The sequence below is a fragment of the Tupaia chinensis genome, unplaced genomic scaffold (genome assembly GCF_000334495.1).
Source record: "Tupaia chinensis unplaced genomic scaffold, TupChi_1.0 Scaffold000688_1, whole genome shotgun sequence".
Classification (NCBI taxonomy): Eukaryota; Metazoa; Chordata; class Mammalia; order Scandentia; family Tupaiidae; genus Tupaia; species Tupaia belangeri.
The window spans coordinates 3956714-3973643 of NW_006160211.1; the positions used below are offsets into that span (position 1 = coordinate 3956714).

At 39.3% G+C, this 16930-nt stretch overlaps 1 protein-coding gene across 7 annotated transcripts in view; it reads right to left on the reverse strand.

Moving 5' to 3' along the window:
• FERMT2 (FERM domain containing kindlin 2) overlaps positions 1–16930 on the reverse strand; it is a 78301-nt gene that overhangs the window by 38062 nt on the left and 23309 nt on the right. For 6 of the 7 annotated variants that reach the window (XM_006160545.3, XM_006160546.3, XM_006160548.3 and 3 more), the window contains exon 2: positions 7477–7710. The exons of the other annotated variant lie outside the window; for it this stretch is intronic. In XM_006160545.3, coding sequence (XP_006160607.1) covers positions 7477–7710 — 234 coding nt within the window. The remainder of the gene's footprint in view (positions 1–7476; positions 7711–16930) is intronic. 7 annotated transcript variants of the gene reach the window in all.

Consider the following 16930-nt stretch of genomic DNA (forward strand, 5'->3'; position numbering starts at 1 on the left):
TGTATTAAAGGTTATCATTTTAAGGGACCAGCAGTTAGTGTAATGGCTGTCGCTGGACTCCCATGTAGTCGACCGCGGTTTGTGTCCTGGACCCGGTGGCTTAAAACTCACGCTGGGTGCGTGTGCGCGCAAGATCCCAAGAGGAGAATGGACGAGAAGGGACTGCGACGTGGCCATCCCCCCTGGGGGCTGATTTCTTGCTTTCTGTCTATCTCTTTCTGTCTGTCTGGCGAGCAGACGCACCCTATAGCGAAAACCTCTCAAAAAAAAAAAAAAGTTATCATTTTAAGGCAAAAATGAAGCAAAATGGACACGTTTTCAAGATTTTATTTGAAAACATGTAATTGTATCATTTTAATTTACATTTCTTTGATTAGTAGTGATGTACATTTTTGCATGTGTTTTAATCCTCAACATGTATTTTCTTTTTTCCTTTTTTTACATGATTTGTTCAAAGTTAATTTGTGTGTAAAATGAACATGGTAGTGACTACCACAAACCACATTGGACTTACTACCTTTTTAAATTTTATTTTATGACACACTGTCCCATATTTAATAAGAAATCCCAAGAAAATGAATTTAATATGGTTTTTCTTTTGTTTGTTTTTCTGTTGGTTATATGAAGGTTAACTATCAGAAACACTCTTGCACACATTAAGTTCTTTTTTTTTTTTAAAGTTTGCTATAGGGCACATGTGCTTACCAGTTGGGGATGAGGGGAGAGGGGTCATACCAGAATCCCTTCTCCATTCTCCTTTTGGAATTTTGGATGCACACACATACCCAGTGTATTTTTCAAGTCACTGGGTCCGGGACTCAAACCACACAGTCAGCTTTGTCTGTGGGTTTTTGTCTTGTCTCACTCTGTATGTTAGAGGCTATTTTCTCGCTTTCTGTCTCTGTCTCTGTCAGTCTGGCGAGCGCACGCACCCTATAGCAAAAACCTCTCAAAAAAATGAATAAAATAAAATATGACGAATCTTTAACTAATAATAATATATAGGGGGACTAGCGCAATGGCTATGTCGCTGGACTTCCACGTAGCTGACCGCGGTTCGCGTCCCGGACCCGAATAAATTAAATAAATAAATAAATAAATAAATAAATAAAATAATAGCATATAGGTTTTCAAGACCAGTAGATGACATATTGGTTATATCGCTGGACTCCTATATAGTCAACTGTGGTTCAAGTCTCAGACCTGGTGACTTCAAATTCACACCGGGCACCTGTACATGAGTACCCAAGATTCCAAGAGAATGGAGAAAGGATTGTGGTGTGGCCATTCCCCCTGGGTGGGCGATTTCTTGCTTCCTCTCTTTGGCGAGCACACGCGCCCTATAGCAAAAATCTCTCTTAAAAAAAAAAAAAAGGGTATGTATGTTTTAAGTACTAAGCAGAAGAAATCATGTTAAAAATATGCATTTGTGGGGCCGGCAGGTGGCGTGGTGATTAAAGGCATTGAACTCCCACATGGCTGATCTTGGTTTGAGTCCTGGACCTGGTGGCTTGCTTTCTCCCTTTCCTTTTCTCTCTCTCTCTCTTTCGTCAACAAATTAAAGAAAAACAAACAAAAAGAAATAGAAATAATGGAATTAAATAAATAATTCTTTAAAAAAATACACGCACATGGGAACCAGCAGTTAGCGTAATGGCTATGTCGCTGGACTCCCACGTAGTCGACCGCGGTTCGTGTCCTGGACCCGGTGGCTTAAAACTCACGCCGGGCGCGTGTGCGTGCGTGCCCAAGATCCCAAGAGGAGAATGGAGGAGAAGGGATTGCGGCGTGACCATCCCCCCTGGGGGGTGATTTCTCGCTTTCTGTCTCTATGTCTCTCTCTGTCTGTCTGGCGAGTGCACACGCCCTACAGTGAAAATCTCTCAAAAAAAACAAAAAAAAACAACACACACACACACACACACATACACATATTTGTGCCTTAAACTCTTGTTACTTTCTTAAAAGCTTCCAAAGGCTTGGGGCAGTGGGTGGCATGGTGGTTAAGACACTGGACACTCCCATATAACCAATCATGGTTCAAGTTCCAGACCTGGTAGCTTGCTTTCTCACTTTCCCTCTCTCTGTCTCTGGTCAAATAAAAATAAATAAATAAATAAAATTAAATAAATAATTCTTTAAAAATAAAAGAAAAATGTACACTGGAGAGATAAACAAAAATACCAAAAGCAAAAAATATTTTTGTTCCCCAAATGGAAAATAGCCTTCTTTTCTCACTTACACAAATATTAAACATGGAACTGGGGGGAAATATTTCCAAAAGTGTAAGGAAAGAACTAGGAAAAGAGCTGACTCCATGGCACAACAGTAATGCTCTGCTTAAGAGAAGCCAAATTCCACATGGTGACTAAGGATCCAATCCCCACCCAGTCAGCCTGAAACACACCAAGCATGGGCACAAGATCCTATGGTCTGGAGAACCAAAGGAAGGGGACCGCAGTATAATCAGATCCTGTGGAGGTGCTCCTGTTTCTTTCTCTTGTGTGTGGCACATCACTTATGAATTTAAAAGAAAGTAAAAAAGAACTGGGGAAAAAAGCATGCTTGGAATTTCACCACTGAGATAACAACCACTGTCAACATTCTAGTGAAATTTCTCTAAACATATCTCTATGCAGATATTTAAACATTAATGGGGCTGTTTCAATGGCCTAGTGGTAAGCAGTCAGATCCAACATGGCCAACCTCACAGTTTGAGTCCTAGACTCAGCAGCTGGGTACATGTGTGCACGACCAACAGGATGGAGACATAGAAAAGGGACTGCAGCATGACCATTTCCCGTGGAGGATGCTTTCTCTCTCGTCCTTTGTCTCTGGCAAGTACATCAGCCATCTAGCAAATTTAAAAAAAAAAAAAAAGGAGGATGATAATATACACACATGTATTATACAGTATGTTCTTATAATCTAAACTTCAAACTTTGCAAATTTTGAATTTTCAGAATTTTAACCTTATGAGACTACAGGGTAAATAGGCTAACATATTCCATGCATGGACGAATGTTCTCAACAGAACTATGGCTACTCTGTCCTTAGAAGCTGGATGTTGCTGTCGCAGCTCATCCTAAAATTTCTTTTTTTTTGAGATATTTTTTTGCTATAGGGCGCGTGCGCTTGCCAGGCAGATAGAGAGAGACATAGAGACAGAAAGTGAGAAATCACCCCCCGGGAGGACGGTCACGCCGCAATCCCTTCTCCTCCATTCTCCTCTCGGGATCTTGGGCACGCACGCACACGCGCCCGGCGTGAGTTTTAAGCCACCGGGTCCGTGATGCGAACCGCGGTCGACTATGTGGGAGTCCGGCAACATAGCCATTACACTAACTGCTGGTTCCCATCCTAAAATTTCTTAAACACCAAAAATACACTAACCAATTTTAGCTTCTGCCTAACCATCCCCTCAAAACAAAAGTCAATCATGAACAAAGGTTGAAAATAATGAATGAACTCCTAGAAATCATTTACAAAAGATAAAAGAAAAATTAATAAATAAACGTAAGTTTTCAGTTCATCGGGGTAAATACACAAAAGGCTACACACAGAAAAAAAAATTTTTTTTTTTTTAAGTTTTTTGTCATAAAATATGTCTACTCACCGGAGACAGAGAGAAAGAAAGAGTGAAGTCATCACCCCTTAATCCCTTCTCTTCTGTTCTCCTCTCAGGACTTTAGACACACATGAACCCAGCATGTGCACTGATTTTCAAGCAGCTGGGTCCGAGGCTCAAACCACGGTCAGCAGAGTGGAAACCAGTGCCTTAACCACCATACCCCCTGATGGCCCCATACACACAAATTTTTATAACAGCTTTATCCAAAACACAGAAGTAACCAAGATATCCTTCAATAAGTAAATGGATAAATTGTGGTATATCTAAACAACAGAATATCACCTAGCAATCCAAAGAAATGAACTATCAATTCATGAAACTTAAATGCATATTAGTAAGTAAAAGAAACCAATTTGAAAAGGCTACTGTATGGTTCCAACTGCATGACATTCTGAAAAAGGCAAAACTGTGGAGTTAGTATAAGATTACTGGTTGCCAGGGACTAAAAAGGAGAGCAGAGCAGAAGTATTTTAGAGCACAGAAGTCTTTAAGACAAACTTCTGTACAATACGACAATGGTAGAGATATGGGAGTACAAATATTTTCAAACACATAAAATGTACAATGCCAAGAGTGAACGCTAATGCAAACTAAGGGCTTTTGGTGATAATTATGGATCAATTAAGGTTCATCAATTTTTTAAAAAGTGCGACTTGGGAGCATGATTTTGACAGTGGGGGACGTTCTGTGTATGGGCAGACAGCAGGTATGTGGGAACAAAATTGGCAATAGGAATAGAAAAATATTTTTTTTCCTAATTGAGTAGTGCTATTAAGATTTTGTATTTTGCAGCCTGCAGGTGGCACAGTGGTTACATCTCTGGATTCCCACATGGTCTACCACGGTTCAAGTCCTAGATTTGGTGGCTTGAAAATCACACCTGGCATATGTGCCTGCATGCCCAAGATCCCGGGAGAATAGAGGAGAAGGGACTGCAGTGTGGCCATTCCCCCTAGGAAGTGATTTCTCACTTTCCCCCTCATTGTCTCTGTCTCTTTCTTTCTGTCTGGTGAGCTCACACACCCTAAGGCCAAAACTTCTTTAAAACAAGGATTTTCTATTTTTACTGAATTTTGCTATCAACCTAAAACTGCCCTAAAATCTAAAGTTTAGGCCCAATTACAGAGATGCACATGCTAAGACCATGTGTTCTACAGGCTGGGACCACACGGGAGACTCAGGTTCAAGTTCTCATCCAAACTAATGGCCAATCCATGGTTGCATGCACCTGTAATCCCAGTGACTTAAACTCAGGATATTGAGACAGGGGACTGTGAGTTGGAGGGTGGCCTGGGCAACACAGCAGACCATGTCTGAAAGAAAAGTCAGGCATCAGGGCCAGTGGATGGCGTGGTGGTTGAGGTCCTGGACAGTTCGAGTCCCAGACTTGGTAGCTTGCTTTCTCACTTTCTCTTTCTCTCTGGTAAAATTGAAAAATAAAAACAACAAATTAAATTAAATAGATAATTAAAAAAAAAAAAAAAAAATTTAGCCATAATGTTATATACCTATGGCAAGATGCTAAGGTAGCAAAAGTGAGACCCTGTCAAAAACATACGCATGCGCGCACACACAAAACCAAATTAAAAACCACAGAAAAGGGACCAGTAGATGGCATAGTGGTTAAGGCACTGGACTCCCACGTGGTTGACTGCAGTTCAAGCCCCAGACTGGTAGCTTGAAACTTACACCAAGCGTGTGTGAATGAGTGCATGCCCAAAATTCCAAGAAGAGAATGGAGCAGAAGGGATTGCAGTGTGGCCACCCCACCCCACTCCACCCCCTGGAGGCGTTTCTGTCTGTCTGTCTCTCTCTACAGTGAGCGCTCATGCCCTACAGTATAAATCTCTAAAAAACACACACACAAACAAGAAATAAAAACACTGATTTTTTAAAAATGGACAGATTATATAGACAACTGAAAAAAGAAGCTTATATTTCTAATAAAGATATAAAAATATACTTTATAAACTAAAATGAATAGTCTCTTAACTCAGAGAAGCAAGCAATAAAAAAATGACACTAGTTGGGGCCAGCAGGTGGCATAGAGGTTGAGGAAGCTGGATTCTATCTCACCAATTCTATAGTTCAAGTTCTAGACTGGCAGCTTGAAAATTGTGCTGGGTGCATATGCATACTTGTTCAAATTTCAAGAGGAGAACAGAATCTGAAAGACTGTGGAGTGGTCATCCCCCTAGAAGGTGATTTTTCACTTTCCCTCTCTGCCTGTCTCTTTCTCCAGTGAGTGCGCCCACCTTATTAAAAAAAAAAAAAAAAAGCAAAAAAAAAAAAAAAGCAAAATAAAATAAAAATTGGCAAAGGGCTGACCAGCCCTGTGGCCTAGTGTTAAGGGAGCCTGAGCCCACACGGTCAACCAAGGTTTGAATCCTTGCCCCAGCAGAGCAGGCACATTTGCATGTGTGCCCAAAATCCTGGTGGGATGGAGAAAAGCAGAAGGGATTTGTGGCATGACTATGACCCACTGGCAGGAGGCTGTTCTCCTTCCTGCTCTCTCTAGTAAGCACACATACCCTCTGGCAATTAAAAAAAAAAAAAGAGAGAGAGAGAGACAGTATTCATGTGTTAGCAAGCATCTGAAACAATGAATTTTCATATACTGCCTATTGGAATGGAAAAATTTCTAAGGCATTGCTAAGAAAAAAATACATATTATGTGTATTAAAGTCATGACATTCCTGATGACCCAATAAATATATGCACACACATATATAATGGTCCTGTTTTTTAAAAAACCCCACTATATATGAGTAAATTAATATAAGGTAAATGCACAGAAAGTAAAACTGTCAATAGTAGTTATGGGAAGAGGGAGTTTACTATGTATGTCTATACTGCTTGATTCTTTTACAACAGAATATATTCATTAGCTACTCGTATCATTTTAAAATACAGCCTATGCAGGGCCAGCAGGTGGTATGGAGGTTAACGTGCTAGATCCCACATGGCCAGTTTCATAGTTGAGTCCCAGACGCAGTAGCTTGAGCATCACATCAGACATATATATGTGTGTGTATGCCTAAAACCAAGAGGGAAGTAGAGGAGAAGGGGTTGTGGCATGACCATCCTCCCCTGGTATGGGAGGATGATTTCTCACTTTCCCTCCCTCCTTGTCTGTCTCTGGTGAGTACATGTCCCCCATTGCTAAAATACAATAAAACCAACGTATACATAAAAAAAAATTTAGTTCTATTCTGAAAACATAGGAAGTCATTAAATCTTCAAAAACATTTTAAAGATGCAAATACGAGAGGTATGTTTTAGTAGTAATGACAACAGTTGACAATTTCTCTGATGGCTGAATACTTCCTCTCATGTGACATAACTGGGTCAGCCAAAAGTAATCCACATCTAATTTCAGAAAGCACAAACAGAATTACTACAGGAGTATTCAAATTGTAGACTGGTTAAGGACAACACTCACAGTCACTTCCTTAGGATCTGTGTCAGGCCTTCAATGAAGGAAGTGACATGATCTGTCTGAATCACTAATATCGAATATGACTTATATGAAGGAAATACTTACTGCAAAAGTCACATCCCTTTGAAAATGCCTTTTCCCTTCCTCTCTGCATAATCAGAATAAAGTATTAAATAATAAATATCTAATTCTAGTAAAGACTTTTTTTTTTTTTTACTAGATTCCTCCTATTCCACCTTAACCCAACAGTAATCTTAATATAAAGCTTTAAAAAGTAGACATTTCATACACACATAGACGCCTCACTCCAATCCCCATCCCCTGGGGGTGGTGACTGAATGCCAGTCCCCAATCATATTTACATTGCGTAAGTCATACCTGAAAGAAGAATTTATCTAATACTTACTAAAAGTTTTACAGATGTCAGAGACAGCTTTGAAGACTCTATCAGAGAAATTCACTTTCACCTTCACATATTTCATGTTGGGAAGCTGCAAGCGGAGCAGTTTGTGCTGGGGAGTGAACTGAAGCTTAGCATCTGCCTGAATGCCATACTTATCCAACGTCCAATGTGTCTTAAGAAGCCAAGTCCTCTTCTTCTCCCACCAGAGAGCATGATCAGACCAATCTTTTTTTACATCTATAAAAACCAAATAAACAAAACACTTAAAAATTACCAAGATTACCTTGAGAGAAATTAAAAGCAGAAAACGAAATGAGTACTTAATATAAACAATTAATTAAATACCAAGTGCCTGTTAAGTGATAAGTACAAAAGAAATGCAGACAGCTGAGAAAACATACTGTCCTGAAAAGCCAGGATATAAGACAAAACATAGTAACTAATAATGGTTAGGACAACAACAAATCCGGACACATGGATGGCAGAAGTACTCTGATGTCATGGGACAAATACAACCCTGAAGACTAGGATAGGAAGGATAACGAGAAATTGGTGAGTTTTGAGCTCAGCCTCAAAGAGAGGTTAACAATATTATGATGATAAAGTAGGTGAAACAATTTGAGATTACAGAAATGTGTTAAGGTGGGTAAGGGGGAGGCAAAAAGCTGGGGAACCAAAGTGAATAAAAAATATTCTAGGAAAAAAGGAGGAGCCTAGAAAGAAAATCATAACTACTCTTTGACGTAAAGCTCTAAAAACAAAAACACTATATCCCAATAATGCATGCTTTCCCAAATACATTCCAAGAACAGTAATTTGTAAGTCACGATGTCCAACATTTTCTCTGAACATATTTTGGTACCAGTGTAACAGAAAACATTAATATCGGCTAAGCTATTTAGCAGCTTTATGCAAATAAATTAAATGAAACCAAGAATTTTAAAAAGAATATACAAGATTTGGTTATCTCAGATAATAATAAACTAGCAGCCAATAAAATCCAACTTCAGCTAGTTTTTAAAGTAGCAATAAAAGTAAAAGCTTTTTGGATCAATTGCACGTTCTTCTTAAGCACCAAAAGGGAGGTAAGTAATGTTTCAAAAACAAAGCCAAACAAAAGCCTTCAAAGGAAAAAACCCTGGAGAATAACTTTCTTACAAATGAAAAAATAAAATGATCATCATTCCTCTGATATAAAGTCCATTTTAATGTAATCATAGCTTTTAAAACAACTGCCCCATCTCCTTTTCTTTTTTCATGCTAGAGGATACAAGTGCTTGCCAGAGAGAAGCAGAGAGAGGGAAAGGAGACAGCACCCTCCATGTGGAATTGTCACCAGAGAGCTGGCCCAAAAATCATAGCTTTAAAAAGTTAATTGAGCTTAGGGTTTTGTTTGTTTGTTTTAAGTTTGCTAGAGGGTCTATGTGCTCACCAGAAAGGGGGGGAGAGGGGAAGAAAGAGCCTCTTCCTGGAGAATGGTCATACCGCAGTCCCTTCTACATTTTGATCTCCTTTCAGGATTTTGGGCATACATGCACATGTGCCTGACATGATTTTCAAGCCTCTAGGTTCAGGACTTGAACCACATAGTTGGCCATGTGGGATTCAACCTCATTAACTACCATGGCATCAGTTGGCTCTAAAAAAAATCTTAAATCAGCAAATACTTTGATGGGAGAATTATAATTACCTGTGATTATATTGCCATTTTGAAAAAAATTTTAAGAGATTTTTGCTACAAGGAATGTGCACTCACCAGAGATAGAGAGAACAGAGAGACAGAAAGCAAGAAATCATCCCCCAGGGGGGATGGCCACACAGCAATCTTGGGTGCGTGCACCTGGTGTGTTTTAGGCTGCTAGATTGGGATTCAAACCACAGTCAACTATGTGGGAGTCGAATGATGTAACAATTATGCCACCTGCTGGTCCCACTATTTTGAAATTTTAATATTTGTTTTGGGTTGTTGGAAAAGACATGATGCGCTTTTTCTATGCAAAATTGTGTCATGATTTTCCAATGACCCAATGTTTTGGGAAAGTCTAGCCAAGTATGTTATCTAAAATTTGGGTACAGAAATACCTGTAACTGCTATTTTAAAACCACTCACCTAGGGACCAGATGGTATAGTAGTAACAGTGCTGGACTCCCACATGGCCAACCATGGTTCAAGTCTCAGACCTGGTGGCTTGTAACTCAAAACAGGCGTATGTAGGTGCATGCCCAAAATCCTGACAGTAGAATGGAAGAGAAGGGGTTGCAGCATGGCAATCTCCCCAGGAGGTGATTTCTCACTTTCTCTGTCTCCGCTGAGTCTCTGGAGAGTGCATGCACCCTATAGCAAAAATCTTTCTCTCTTAAAAAAATAAAAACTACTCACCTGTGATTCTACATGTATAAACTACTCTGCATCTTGTTATTTTCCAGCACAAAATTTACCAACTAAACTCCTGGAAATAGCAAATTTTGATCTAGCTCAAAGAAGACAACCAAAGTTGAAAACCTTTTCATATACAATGAGTAACTGTTAATTTTTTCTCTGGAAACAGAACCAATGACAGGAAAAAGATAATTTGCAAAGTATGATGGAAACCAAATAGAGTAAGGCTGGCTAAACAGAATTAACCAAAGGTAAGTAATACTTTCTTTTCCACACTTCTATCCAGTCATTTTACTGTACTTCAGTGTCAATGTCAACCATTAAGAAAGCTACATCATATACTCCCAGTATAGGAAGAGGGAGAAGAAAAGCTGCTAATATCGGGACCAGCAATTAGTGTAATGAACTCCCATGTGGTTGACCTCGGTTTGTGTCTCGGACCCGGAGGCTTAAAAAACTCACTTTGAGCACGTGTGCATGCATGCCCAAGATCCCGAGAGAATGGAGGAGAAGGGATTGCAGCGTGGCCATTCCCCTGGGGGTGATTTCTGGTTTTCTGTCTCTCTGTCTCTCTGGCAAGCGCACATGCCCTATAGCAAAAACCTTTCAGAAAAAAAAAAAAAAAGCTGTAATATTAATTAATAGAATCTGAGGTCATTTTTAACCACAGAAAATAGTGGATAAGAAATAATATACAAAATTACAGCAGAAATAGGACACAAAAAATAACAACTATCAATAATACCAATGACTGGGACCTGCAGTTGGCGTTATGGCTATGCCACTGGACTCCCATGTAGTTGACCGCGGTTAGGTTCCTGGACACAGTAGCTTAAACTTACGTCAGTCACGTGTACGTGCATGCCTAAGATCCTAAGAGGAGAATGGAGAAGAAGGGATTGGGGTGTGGCCATCCCCCTTGGGGGATGATTTCTCGCTTTCTGTCTCTCTTTCTGGTGAGCACACGTGCCCTATAGCAAAAACCTCTCCCCCTCAAAAAAATGAACAAACAAATAGTACCAATGACTAGATGGCCCCATGGTCTTGTGGTTAAGGGAGCTGAGTCCCACATGGCCTGCATCTTGATTTGAATCTTATTGGCTTGAAAAATCACATGGGCATGTGTACGCGTATGCCTTAAATCCCTTCAGGGTGGAGAAATGGAAGAGAAGGGATTGTGGCATGATCACAACCCATTGGGGAGTGCTTTCTCCCTCTCCCTCTTTGACAAGTGCATGCCCTCTGACAAAATAAAAGACAATGCCAAAAGATAAAAACAGAAAAACAAGGGCCAGCAGGTGGTGTGGTGATTAAGGTACTAGATTCCCACAAGGCTGACCATGGTTTCAGTCCGAGACCTGGAGGCCTGGAAATCTTCTGGGCATGTGTGCCCCAAAATCCCAAGAGGAAAATGAAGGAGAAAGGACGGTAGTGTGGCCAACCTGCACTGTCCCCTTCCTACCTCCCTGCAACAGGGTCATTTCTCACTTTCTCTTTGGTAAGCACATACATCCTCTTAGCCAAAAAAAAAAAACAAACAAAAAAAAACCCACACATTCTGACAACAAGTAAAAAAGATGGTGTTGGGAGAGACAAGTTAGACTGCAAGAGCTTATGACATCGGTTCAAAGAGTAGAGTTTTGGGTAATATTCTTGAAAACTCAACAGCTTGCATTCTCTTTCTCTCTCTTTGGTGAGCACATGTGCCCTATAGCAAATTCAAAAGTTAAAAAAAAAAAGTAAAAGCTGGGATTATCAGGTGGCATGGAGGTTAAGGTGCTGAATCCACATTATTGACTGTGTAGTTCGAGTCCCAGATCTGGTGGCTTGAAAAACACACCAGGGGTGTGTGCATGCATGCGTGCCCACAATCCTGAGAGTGAAAGAGAAGGGACTGCAGCATGGTCTCTCCTTGGGAGCAATTTCTCACTTTTCCTCTTCAACTCTGTCTCTCTCCCATGAGCACACACGCTCTATAGCAAAGCCAAAAAAAAATAATGAAAAGCTACTACAGCATTATTTAAATGGTGATTAGAATGATCCTATAAAGCTTAAAACACTTTTATATAATTACTACCATTCTCCAATTTGATTGTTGCTCAGTACAGTGTCTCTTCAAAACTTTGAGAGACCTGATTTAACTCTCTTAAACAAGCAAGACAACCCTTTCCCTATTTCTAAAAGATTAGATGTTTCTTCAGTGCTGGCTCTATATTATACTATGTATTTATCACAACTAATAGTATCTCCACCTCAATTCCCACAATTTGATCCATTCAGGTTATCACAAGACTAGGTATCTATTCTATTCATCAGTAGCAAAACAAATGTTATACAGAAATCAAAATCCTGAGCAAAATGATGGTATGCCAACTGAGAATCACTTGCCTAAGCAAGCGTTAAAAGAAGACTTTATATCAAAAAAGCACTTAATTTTACAAATTATGTGTGGAGGGGTGTGAGTAAAGTAGTATATATGAGTGCAATAGCTCTTAAAAGCACTTAAGTTATCTAGCATTCTACAGCATAGCTTATTTCTGCAGAGGCAAGTTAAACCATAACATACTATACAGCTGTAACTTCTGTATTATTATGTGCAGAATAGATTTCAGATGTCAACACATGTTTAAGTATTCCTCTAGTTAACAACCGAGAGCTAGATAGTGATACAGTGGTGAAATAAAGCACCCTGTGAGACTGATTCATATGACAGGACTCTGAGTTTGTGTCCAGAGACCTCCTTGAGTATGCCAGGTATGAGAGCATGTTCATGACTCAGGGCTGGCTGAGGCTGGGGTGGATCGTGGCACCGAGACCCTTTTGGGGCCTGACTATTGGTCATGGGAGAACTTAAAAAAAGAAAAAAAAGAAAAAGACAGTTGTGATGATGCAATGCTCTGCAGTGCTAAAAGCCATATAGAAGATGGGGCTTCTGTTCTGGGTCGATCTGTGCATGCCAGGCTGTCACCCCCTCATACTGGCTGGCTGAGAAAGGTGGGTGGTAGGGATGAGTGTGCGAGAGCCTGTTGAGGGTGCTTGTGTGTATTTTTCTCATATAAAGGAAATAAATAAGCTTAAAAAAATTTAATACAAGCATAAAACTATGATTTTAAAAGAAAAATTGACACCCAGAAATAATTATAAATTAAAACGGCAAGCGAAAGAAAATGCTATTGTATCAGTAAAAGAATGGTTTATTTTTCTTGTGTGGTGTTAGGATCTATAAAGAAAAAGTTACTGAAATTCTGTTTATCTGCATTAAGTTTTGAAGTAACTTTCCATGTATGTAGCTCCCTTCCATGTCCTAATTTGGGCCCATGTCCTAATCTGGGCATAAGACCTTGTTCTAAATAAACATTTCTACTTTTTCAGAATGCAGGCTTGGATTTTCAAACATAACATTGGATAACCAAATGCAATACCAACAAGAATAATCAGTGTGGCACTTGACATGGTAGGTGTTAGCAAGCATCACCAGAATAGATTCATTCTTGGCTTCATAAAACCATTCAAGAGATCATGCTCAAAAATATGATCTGAGAGTCGATTTCTCAAATTTCCATTTCTAGAAAATCCATTTATCCTTCTGATATAGTAGAACTTTATTTGATGTAGTACTGTGCTTTTGAAATTTTGATTTCAGATTTTTTGACACATCCTACCACAAATACAAACTTTCTCAGAAAGATTAAAGGGGGAAAGTTGTAAAGTCATTGTTTATTTTTCTTTCTCTGATGGAGGATAGAAGTGATTTCTTTATTTATAAACAACCTGGTCAGTAATTCCTTAGAAGTTAATAAGTACTTAGATTATAGTTCAATAAACCTAGCAAAGATATCATTTGTATAATAAATTTTAGTAAAATGTTCATTATTCGAACATTTTGCCAGGATTCTTGAAAGAATAATTCCTGTGTTCCTCCCTTATTTAACAGATCCAATAACACCGTACTAGGTTGCACATGCTGACAGACACTCAAATTCATTATCATTGACACCGCAAATCACTCAATCTGTTTTCTCAACATAACAGAATGGTCTTAAAATTCAGGAAATGGTTGTACATTCATTTTACCAGGATACCATCTGTGTATTCTAAGAAACAGAAGGCTTCGGGTTGTATCACTGGATACTAAGAATACAAATAATGCTTATTTTTACCAAATAGCTTTTGGTATCACAGAGTTCAACTACTTCATGAGTCAATAAAGAGGAAAATAATAAAGTATTCCGAAACTTTTTGCTGTAGTGAAAATAGTGTGCCCCTCTTTATGCAATGTCTGCTAGCTTACACATTAGAAAATATGAGCACAGAGAAAGAGGTACACAACTGAAGAAACCCTAATTAACTTTTTCCTAATAGGATCACCAATTCCTACTTGACTATTTTTGATATGAGCTTCTAATTATTTTTCATTGTTAAAACTTTTTAACTCTTTGATATGTCAAAAACTGCTAAATAGAAAGTTGGACAAATAACTTTTCCCTTATGTTAAGTAACCACATTTTCTTTAAAAAAATTTTTTGAGGAGAGAGGCTTTTGTTATAGGGTGCGTATACACACCAGAAAGACAGAGACAGAAAGTGAGAAATCAACCCCCCAGGTGGATGGCCACACTCCAATCCCTTCTCCATCCTCCTCTTGGGATCTTGGGCAGGCACACATAAGCGCCCAGCGTGAGTTTAAGCCACCGGGTCTGGGACTTGAACAGTGGTTGACCACATGGGAATTCAGTGACATAGTCATTATGCCAACTGCTGGTTCCTATTTTTAAATTTTTTAAGCTTTGCTCAAGGGTGCATGCACTTGCCAGACAAAAGCAGGGGCGGGGGAATGTCTATGCAGCAACCCCTCCTCCATTCCCCTCTCAGGACTGGGGCACACACCTGCACCTGGAGTGATTTTCAGGTGTGGATACTTGAACCACAAAGTCAGCGATGTGGGACTGAGCACCTTAACCTCCACACCACCTGCTGGCCCAGGAACCACATTTTTAAAATAAGTAACTCTTATTGTTAAGAGTTTGGAATGAGGAAGAGGTAAGATGATAGTTTTAGGTGGAATATACTGCTGGTTTATTTTGAAAATATTCATTAAGAAATTCAAAATTTGTTTAGCATTTACACACTTCTTAAGCCAGAGCAAAGTTTATATTACACTAGATAATCTCTGATACGTTAACATTTCATTTTTGATAAGTACAGAGAACCTTTCTAGTACATGCCTTATTTGAAAAAAAAAAAAAATTGTAAAGGTTTTTCCCCTCCGGTTTGGTGCATGCACTCGCAGAAGAGAAAGAGAGAAAAACTGTGAGAGGGAAAGTGACAAATGATCCTCCCAGGGAGGGTGACCTCCATGCCACTAGCTGGCCTTCTGAGAGCTCTTTTAACATGCAGGGGATTTTGCTGGTGTCATTTCATCTGGGACATCTTCATTCTTTTTGTCACCACTTTCCTCATTTATGCAAGTTCATCTTCAGTAAATTCCTTTGAATGAATATGCAGGTTCTCTCCAATGGCAAAGGCATTCATATTTCAATAGTGAACTGTTTATTCTACAAGTCTATTTACATTAGATGTGAACTCCACTTTCAGCATTTCAAGTTTTGTTACTTTACTGTACCTTTTATCGATCAATTAATTTGCTCTTTGAATGATCCATTTTTATAAAATAGCATGAGTTTATCATTGGAGGACAAGGAGGCAACAAAACTCCACAATTTGCTGTCTGTGCATGAGCTATGTATAACATACACAGTAACTAACCACAAACTCTAAAATAATTAACCCAATTGGTCACTGATCATGCTGTATATCTGTTATTTACACAGTGATTTGTGGACCGCAGAACTAGCAACAACATTTGCACTTGATGTAATTACACATAGTTATGTGGTAACTAAAATGTGAGCCCTGTTGCTGGACACTGGTGTTAATTAACTATGGTAACTGAAACATGTGCTTATTGAAACTGTACAAAGTGTTATTTCTAAGTATCTGTCTGATAGGTCATATTTCCAAAAATGTTTTTAATCTGTTAGAACCTATAATTGGCTTGAAGTTTACATATCATTCCAATTGCCAATACAGTTCAATTAAAATACCTCATTCCATTTCAGCTTAAGAAACTTATTTCACATTAAGGATTCAAAGGCTAACTGAAGTAGAAGAGTGTCCTGTCCAATTACAGAAAATATTCAGAAACTGAATGGACTGAATTTTTGTGTACCTGCAGGTTTATACATTGAAATTCTAATCCCTGATGTGCTAGTAGTTTAAGATGGAGCCTTGGGGAAGTAATTAGGTCATGGACAGTGAAGCCTTCCAGATGGGATTAGTGCCCTTAGAAGATGAGATAGGAAAGAGCTGGTTTCCTGCAGTCCTCTCCTTGGGCCCTCCTTGCTCCATGTGAGGAAAGTAGGAATAGAGCCCTCACCAGCAATTAATCATGTTGGCTCCCTGATCTTGGACTTCCCAGACTCCAGGACTGTAAGAAGTAAATGTTTATTTAGTTTAACCCATTCAGGCTTTGATATTTGTTACCGGCAACCAGAGCAGACTAAAAAATGAAATCTTTTTATTTTTCCAAAAAAAAAAGATTTAATTTTATTTATTATTATTTTTTAATTTGACCAGAGAGACAAAGAGAAGGGAAAGTGACAAAGCAAGCTATCAGGTCTAGGACTCAAATCACAGAAGGCCATGTGGGAGTCTGGCGTCTTAGTCACGACTCCACCTGCCAGCCCCCCAAATAAGAGTTTTAGCAAAAAGTGGAAAAAAAAAAATCGTTTTAATTTGGATTTTTTTTTTTAAATGAGGAAGGGAGGGACCAGCAGTTGGCATAATGATTATGTTGCTGGACTCCTATGTAGTCAACTGTGGTTTGAGTCTCGGACCCGGTGGTCTAAACTCATGCCAGGCACGTGTGCGTGCGTGCCCAAGATCCCAAGAGGAGAATGGAGGAGAAAGGACTGCGGTGTGGTCATCCTCCCTGGGGGGTGATTTCTGGCTTTCTGTCTCTCTATCTCTGTCTTTCTGGAGAGCACATGCGCCCTATAGCAAAAACCTCTCCAAAAAA